At 42.8% G+C, this 8,440-nt stretch overlaps 1 protein-coding gene across 1 annotated transcript; it reads left to right on the top strand.

Moving 5' to 3' along the window:
• Positions 1-533: 533 nt before the first annotated feature.
• On the top strand, positions 534-920 carry LOC138894151 (uncharacterized). Its single transcript, XM_070178833.1, has one exon. It carries the CDS (start codon positions 534-536, stop codon positions 918-920), a length of 387 nt encoding a protein of 128 aa, XP_070034934.1.
• Positions 921-8,440: the final 7,520 nt, after the last annotated feature.

Genomic DNA, 8,440 nt, shown 5'->3' with positions numbered 1-8,440 from the left:
TAACCTAGATTTTGACTGGGTACACGAGCCTGGCTCAGGCATTCTCAATTTCAGTTACACCAGCCACTTCATAGGCCAGGGGAGGTGCTCAGACTCCCGCCGCCCGTACTCCAGAGTAGGTAGCTTAGGGACTCCAGACAACGGGGATACAACCAGCCCAACTGCTTGCTGCTACTCGGGCCCAGGTTGGCCCACCTATGAGTGATGAGGAGCATAAGAGACTGGAGCGGTTTGGGAGGCTTAAGCCTCCAGTGTTCAATGGGGCAAATTGAGAGGATGCTCAGGATTTTATAAATAGGTGACATCAGATGCTCCACACAGCGGGTATTTTAGAGACCAGTGGAGTTTCATTTACTACTTTTCAGCTGATAGGGACAGCCTACAGATGGTGGGAGGCCAATGAGTTGGGAAGGACAGCCGATGCAGCACCACTTATATGGCATGAGTTCTCTGTTCTCTTCTTAGAGAAGTTTGCGCCACAGACTCGTAGAGAGGAATTACGTAGGTAGTTTGAGCAGCTACTCCAAGACGGTATGACCGTGACTCAGTATGAGATGAGGTTTGTAGAGTTGACACATCACACAGTATGGTTGGTTCCCACTGAGAGGGAGAAGATTAGTAGGTTCATTGATGGCCTCAACTATGGATTATGCTTCATTATGGATAGGGAGGTGGCGATGGGTGCGAGGTTTGACCAGGTGGTCAATATTACTAGACGCTTAGAGCTGGTTCGTAGTCAGGAGCATGAGGAGCAGGAGGTTAAGAGGCCTCGTAGTTCAGGTGGTTTCAGCAGTGCCTCATCTGGAAGACAGTCCCATCACAGTAGGGGCCGTCCTTATAGGCCCGCTCAGTTGGCTCGTCCAGTTCATTGTGGTGCATCAACAAGGCATGGTTCATACAGTGCTCGTCCGGGTCAGTAATCTTTCAGTGCTCTCCCAGTCAGAGTTCATCCCGTGCTCTATCAATTCAGGGTTCGTCACTACCTGATTCTTCTAGTTGCTATTTCATTTCTCGGGGTTCGGTTCAATCCCCCCCGCCATTTATAGATTGAGGTTGCTACGAATGTGGAGAGTTAGGGCATGTGAGGAGGTATTACCCCCGTTTTATGGGAGGTCCAGTTAAGTAGAGAGGTCAGGCTATGACTTTCGCACCTGTTACTTCACCATCCACTCAGCCAGCTGGGGGTAGGACTTAGGCGGCTCGAGCTCACCCTAAAGGGGGAGGTCGATCAGATGATGGTCAGGCTCGATGATATGCTTTTACCACCAAGCTAGAGGTAGTTGCTTCAGACGAAGTGATCACATGTATTGTTTCAGTATGCCATAGAGATGCTTCCCTATTGTTTGAACCTGGTTCAACTTATTCATATGTATCATTGTACTCTGCTCACTATTTGGATATGCCCCGTGATTCTTTATTTATGTCGTGTATGTATCTACACCAGTGGGTGATTCTATTGGTGTGGACTTGTCTATCGGTCGTTTGTGGTGACGATTGAGGGATTAGAGATGAGAGTTGATCTTTTATTTCTTAGTATGGTTGATTTCGACGTGATTTTGAGCATGGATTGGTTGTCACCATGTCATGCTATTATGGATTATCACGCTAAGACCTTGACATTGGCAATGCCGGGATTGTCTAGGATTAAGTGGAGAGTTTCCCTGGATTATGTTCCTAGTAGAGTGATTTCATATTTGAAGGCTCAACGGATGGTTGAGAAGGGATGCTTGGTATATTTGGCCTTTGTGAGGGATGTTAGTGCTAATACACCTACCATTGAATCTGTTTCGATAGTGAGAGACTTTCTAGATGTGTTTCTTGCAGACCTGCCGGGCATACCACCCGACACGGACATTGATTTTGGTATTGACCTGGTGTCGGGCACTCAGCCCATATCTATTCCTCCATATCATATGGCACCAATAGATTTGAAGGAATTGAAAGAACAACTTCAGGATCTACTTTATAAGAGATTCATTAGGCCTAGTGTGTCATCTTGGGGTGTGTCAGTTCTGTTTATGAAGAAGAATGATGGTACTATGCGGATGTGCATTGATTACAGGCAGTTGAACAAAGTTACAATTATGAACAAGTACCCCTACCACGCATACAAGCTTTAGGGTGCTAGAGTGTTTTTGAAGATTAATTTAAGGTCTGGGTATCATCAGCTGAAGATTTAGGATTCAGATATTATGAAGACGTCATTCAGGACCCGCTATGGTCATTACGAGTTTCTTGTGATGTCGTTTGGGTTGACCAATGCCCCTACAATATTTATGCATCTGATGAATAGCGTATTCTAGCCATATGTTGATTCTTTTGCCATAGTAATCATTCATGATATAACGGTGTACTCACGCTGCCAGGAGGATCATGAGAGGCATATAAGGATTGTACTCTCAACGTTGAGGGAGAAGAAGTTATATGTTAAATTCTCCAAGTGTGAATTCTGGCTTGAATCTATGTTGTTCTTGGTACACGTGGTGTCCAGTGAGGGGATCAAGGTCTCAAGATGATTGAGAGTTCAGACTTTGCCCAGACCGTCTTCAGCTACTGAGATTCGGAGTTTTCTTGGCTTGGCCGGATATTATTGCTGTTTGGTGGAGGGTATCTTGTCCATTCCTTCACCTTTGACTAGATTGACCCAAAAGGGTGCCCCATTAAGGTGATCTAATGAGTGTTAGGAGAGCTTTCAGACGCTCAAGACTACCTTGACCTCAACTCCAGTTCTAGTTTTGCCTTCAACATCGAGATCATATACGCTGTGTTGTGATGCTTCTCGGATTGGTATCGGGTGTGTCTTGATGCAGGAGGGTAGAGCAATTGCTTATGATTCATGCCAGTTGAAGCCCCATTAGAAGAACTACCTCATTCTGACTTAGAGTTGGTAGGCATTGTTCATGCATTGAAGATTTGGAGACACTACCTTTACGGTGTGTCTTGTGAGGTATTCATGGATCATCGGAGTCTACAACACTTGTTTAATCAAAATGATCTAACCTTGAGGAAGCGGAGGTAGTTAGCACTATTAAAAGACTATGATATTACCATTTTGTAACATCCCGAGAAGGCCAATATGGTGGCCGATGTCTTGAGCGAAAAGGCTGTGAGTATGGGTAGCCTTGCATATGTTCCAGTTGGTGAGAGACGCTAGCATCAGATGTTCAGGCTTTAGCCAATCAGTTTGTGAGATTAGATATTTCGGAGCCTAGCAGGGTTCTTGCTTGCCTGGTTTGTCTATATTCTTTATATGAGCATATCAAAGAGCGTCGGTATGACGACCCCTATTTGCTTGTCATTAAGGACACGGTGCAGCACGGTGATGCTAAGGAGGTTTCTATTGGAGATGATGGGGTGTTATGAATGCAGGGACAGATTTGTGTACCCAATGTGGATGGGTTGCGTGAGTTGATTCTTGAAGAGGCCCACAGTACGCGGTATTCAATTCATCCAGGTTCCGGCAAGATGTATCAGAAGATTAGGCAACACTATTGGTGGAGAAGAATGAAGAAAGATATAGTAGAGTATGTGGCTCGGTGCTTGATTTGTCAACAAGTGAAGTACGAGCATCAGAGGTTGGGCAGTTTGCTTTAGACACTTGAGATTCCCGAGCGGAAATGAGAGCGTGTTACCATGGACTTCATTGTGGGACTCCTGCGGGCTTTGAAGAAATTTGATGCAGTTTGGGTGATTGTGGACCGGTTAAGTAAATCTGCACATTACATTCCGGTTGTAACTACCTATTATTCAGAGCGGTTGGCTGAGATCTACATCCGCGAGATTGTTCGTCTTCATGGCATGCCGGTGTCCATTATTTCTGAACTAGGCACGCAATTCACATTGCAGTTTTGGAGAGTAGTGCAGCGAGAGTTGGGAACATGGGTTGGGTTGAGTACATCATTCCACCCCTAGATGGACGAACAATCCGAGTGCACCATTCAGATCTTGAAGGATATGTTATGCGCTTGTGTTATGGATTTCGGGGGTTCGTGGGATCAGTTTCTACCGCTTGTAGAGTTTGCCTACAACAACAGCTACCAATCGAGTACTCAGATGTCTTCTTATTAGGTCTTATATGGGAGGCGGTGTCATTCTCCAGTTGGTTGGTTTGAGCTGGGAGAGGCTAGGTTATTGCGTACTGATTTGGTTCGGGATGCTTTGGAGAAAGTTAAGTTGATTCAGGATCAGCTTCATACATCACAGTCAGTACTGAAAAGTTACGCTGATCAGAAGGTTCCTGATGTTGCATATATGGTGGGAGAGAAGGTATTGCTCAGATTTTCTCCCATGAAGTGTGTGTTGAGGTTCGAGAAGAAGGGCAAGTTGAGCCATCTATATATTGGCCCTTTTGAGGTACTTGAGAGGATTGGAGAGGTGACACCTAGTCTATCGGGTGTTCACCCAGTGTTTCATGTTTCTATGCTCCAAAAATATTATGGTGATCCATCTCATGTTATGGACTTCAACACAGTTCAGTTAGATAGGGATTTGACTTATGAACTGGAGCTTGTGGCCATTTTGGATCGGCAGGTTCGAAAGTTGAGATCAAAGAATATAGCTTCAGTAAAAGTTCAGTGGAGGGGCCAGCCAGTCGAGGAGGCTACTTAGGAGACCAAGCGGGAGATGCGGAGCAGCTATCCACAACTTGGTTTGATATGATTCGACATTTGTTTTAGAAGTTGGAATTTTATTAGGCTTAAATTGGGGTGCGATTCATAATTTTGATGTTGTTTGATGTGATTTGAGGATTCAACTAAGTTTGAATCGTGTTTTAGGTCCTGTTAGCATGTTTGGATGGGGTCCCGGGGGCCTCGGGTGTGATTTGGACGAAGTTCGGCTTCATTTTGGTCTTAAAGAACTGCTGATCTGATATCCGGTGTACTCTTCTTTGCGTTCGCGACACAGGAGTCGCGTTCACGTAGTGTGGCAGGTGGGTGTTTGCTCTTCGCGTTCGCAACACGGGGGTCGCATTCACGAATGCTTGGGGATATTTGTGTTTTGCGAATGTGAGGAACCTTCCGCATTCGTGAAGAAGAAAGAACTGGGAAGACTGTTAAAAACCCAAATCGAGGGTTGGAGTTATTATTTCATATTTTGAGTTGTAGAGCTCGATTTTGGGCGATTTTTGAGGGGATTTTCAAGATTTGGATCAGGGTTTTTGACTCAGATTTGTTATTATTTTATGATTCCATCTTTATAGTGAATTAAAGTGAAGAGATGTTGGATTTAGTGAAAACTTTTCAAAAATGAAAAAGGGAGGTTTGAAGGTCGATTTGTGGTCAAAATTGGATGATTTTGGTATGGTTGGATTCGTAATAGAATGGGTGTTCGGAATTTATGAATTTTGTCATGTTTCTAGGTGCGGGCCCGGGGGTTTACTTTTTGATTTTGGTTAAAGATGTTAGCTTTATCGTACGTAATTGATTCCTGTAGCTTATATTGATTATATTAAGTTCTTTATGGCTAGATTCGAGTAGTTCAGAGGCCGATTCGCGATACAAGGGTTTGTTAGAGCATTGAGTTACGTGCTTTGAGGTAAGTAACATTTCTAAACTTGGAATTGAGGGTAATTACCCCTAGAAAACGTGTTATTTGTGTTATTTGTGTTGTGTTGGGGTGAATCACATGCTAGGTGATGGGCGTGTGGGCGTACACCGTGGCAACCATGATCCGGATGGATTTTTGTACTGAGTTGCTACCAAGTCTTGTTTTATCCATGTAATCCCTACTTGTTAGAGTAATTGAGCTGTGATTCATGTTAGAAATCATGTTAAGCTATGTGCTTATTCGATTGTGACCTAATGAGGCTATTTCTACTATTTTTGACTTTTCTACTTTAACTGCAATTATGTACTGAGTCATGATTCTTCATTTGCATATCATATCTCAGTCTCTATCATCATTCACTATTACATTACATGTTATCATTGTTTGAGTTGAGTGGTACGAGATTTGTGAGCCTTGGAGACTTGAGAGATTGATGATTGAGGTGGGCTTGAGAGTCGAGTTGTGAGCGTTATTGTGGATCGGGCTGCATGCTGCACCAGGCCTTATTGGCTTTTTTATTATTTTGGATCGGGATGCACGCCGCAATAGGCGTTATAGGCTTTATATTAGCGCTTGGGCAGGATCCATCCCTCCGGAGTCTAATATACCAGTAGTGAGCGCATGCACAATGATTTATACACGTGCTTTGGTGAGGGGCATTGATTCCAGGCACCTGTACAGTGCTGAGTGATTGTGTGTGTGATGAGTGGGCATTTGACACACACAAATTATGTACTCTAAGAGTGTGAGTTCCAGGGAATATTACTGTGAAATCATGAATTTGACATGCATAATGACATGTAGGCATAGAGATTTATCATTTCTCATGCTATTGTACTTGACATATTCTTATCAGTGTTGGGCTTTAATTGTTGAACTTGAAAGCATGTCTAAATTTATGTACCTTGAACGAGCTGATTGTGGAATTTCTCTGAGTTATTTATTGTTATTATCATTATCATATTTGTGTTGTCATTATATTTGGTTTTGATTATATCTTTCTGAGCTCATTACTGCTTTCAGCCCAAGGTATTAATGGAAAATAAATTAGAGTTGCTTAACAATGGACTTGGGGAGAAAACGTTCTTCAAAAATCTCCCCTAGAGTGTTTGGGGTTGAGAAAAGATGTAAAATGAGCTAAGTTCGAAAATCCTCACAATTTACCACGCTACAGATATCGCAATTGCGAAACCTAGTTTGCAATTGCCATGATCGCGAAAGCGATCAACATTTTGCAAAAGCAAAATGTCTATGAGCCTGCTGATATCACAAAAGCGATGAAATCATCACAAATGCGAACCCAGGGTAGTCCACAAATGCGGACAAAACCTCGCAATTACGAGTCTACCCCAAGTTCTTCTCAGTCGCAAATGCAACATTTTCTTCACAAATGCAGAACCCTCCACCATCACATTTGTGGAAAGAGCTTCGCAAAAGAGAAGCTGACCCATCCCCCTCCAGCATCGCAAATGCGAGCATGACCTCATATTTGCGAGGCTCACTTTTGCAGACAAGTTTTCACAAATGCGAGACCTACAGACCTGATGCACGAGCATTCCTTCTAAGCCAAAAATCAATCCGCTAAGCATCCAAAACTCACCCGAGCCCCTCGGACTCCAAACCAAACATGCACATAAGTGTAATAAAATCATACAAACTTGCTCACCACCTCAAATCATAAAAATAACTTCAAATAATAAAAATCGATTATCAAAACTCAAGATTTTCGGGTTTAAAACCAAATTTTCCAATTTTTCACATAATGCACCGAAATACGCGCGGATCACCCTGGGACCCAAAACAAACATACGTACAAGTCCAAAATATCATACGAACCTGCCAGAATCATAAAAACACCTATCCGATGTTGTTTACAAAAAAGTTGACCGTGGTCAACTCTCATCATTTATAAAGTCAAAAATCTCATTTTCTTCAAAATTTTACATAAAAACTTTCCGAAAAATGATACCGACCATGCACGTAAATCAATAAACATCAAATGAATCTATGGGAGGTGTCGAAATACTGAAATTAAGGCTAGTACTCAAAACGAACGGTCGGGTCGTTATATTCTCCCCCACTTAAACATATGTTTGTCATCGAACGTGCCAATAGTCGCTCCAAAGACGTCAATTAGCTGAATGAACTCATCATACCCATAACCATTAGTGATATCGTGCCACCTCGGTCCATATAAGTCCATGAACATGACCCCGACTAAAATTTCTTCCTTCGACCTTAGCCCCACTGTGCGTGGAACCAAATTCCATCATCCGGAACCTCCTATAAGATCTGATCCTAGTATGTGCATACTGTATCAATCACAACAAGCTGCATCAAACCGTCAATACCTTGCCAAGGTCAAACCATACGATGTGCCACATAACTCATGTACTCATAGCTGCTTATTACCAAACCCAGTACCGATAATATACCTGATATCAAATGAAACCTCATTTCGGACCTTCACAATGTTGTTAATGATAAAAGAAACATGCACAAACTCGTAAAAACACATGAAATCAACAAGTCAAGGAGCTCTCTCGTTCGAGAAGGACCATTGCCAAATTATGAGCGAAAATATGGTATTATTCTTCCAAACATTCCTTACCACCAACACGATAGTGCAAATCACAGGTCCAAAAACTTCGTCTCACCTAATACAAAAAGCCCAACCGACAAGCCACACCAAGGGCCACATGGAACCTCACACAACGCGGTCCGTACACCAAACAAACAATAACCCAGATATATCTAAAAATAGAAACAAAACAAGGTACGAGCACTACACAACAAGTACAACTAATATAACAACAAACACATTTTTTAAACTCACCCCACAAAGGGAAAACAAAACAAACAAAATAAACACAAGGAAGGGCATCCCACATAA

Source organism: Nicotiana tomentosiformis, chromosome 6, assembly GCF_000390325.3.
Source record: "Nicotiana tomentosiformis chromosome 6, ASM39032v3, whole genome shotgun sequence".
NCBI classification, from domain to species: domain Eukaryota; kingdom Viridiplantae; phylum Streptophyta; class Magnoliopsida; order Solanales; family Solanaceae; genus Nicotiana; species Nicotiana tomentosiformis.
This window is presented reverse-complemented; position numbering and strand designations above follow the sequence as displayed.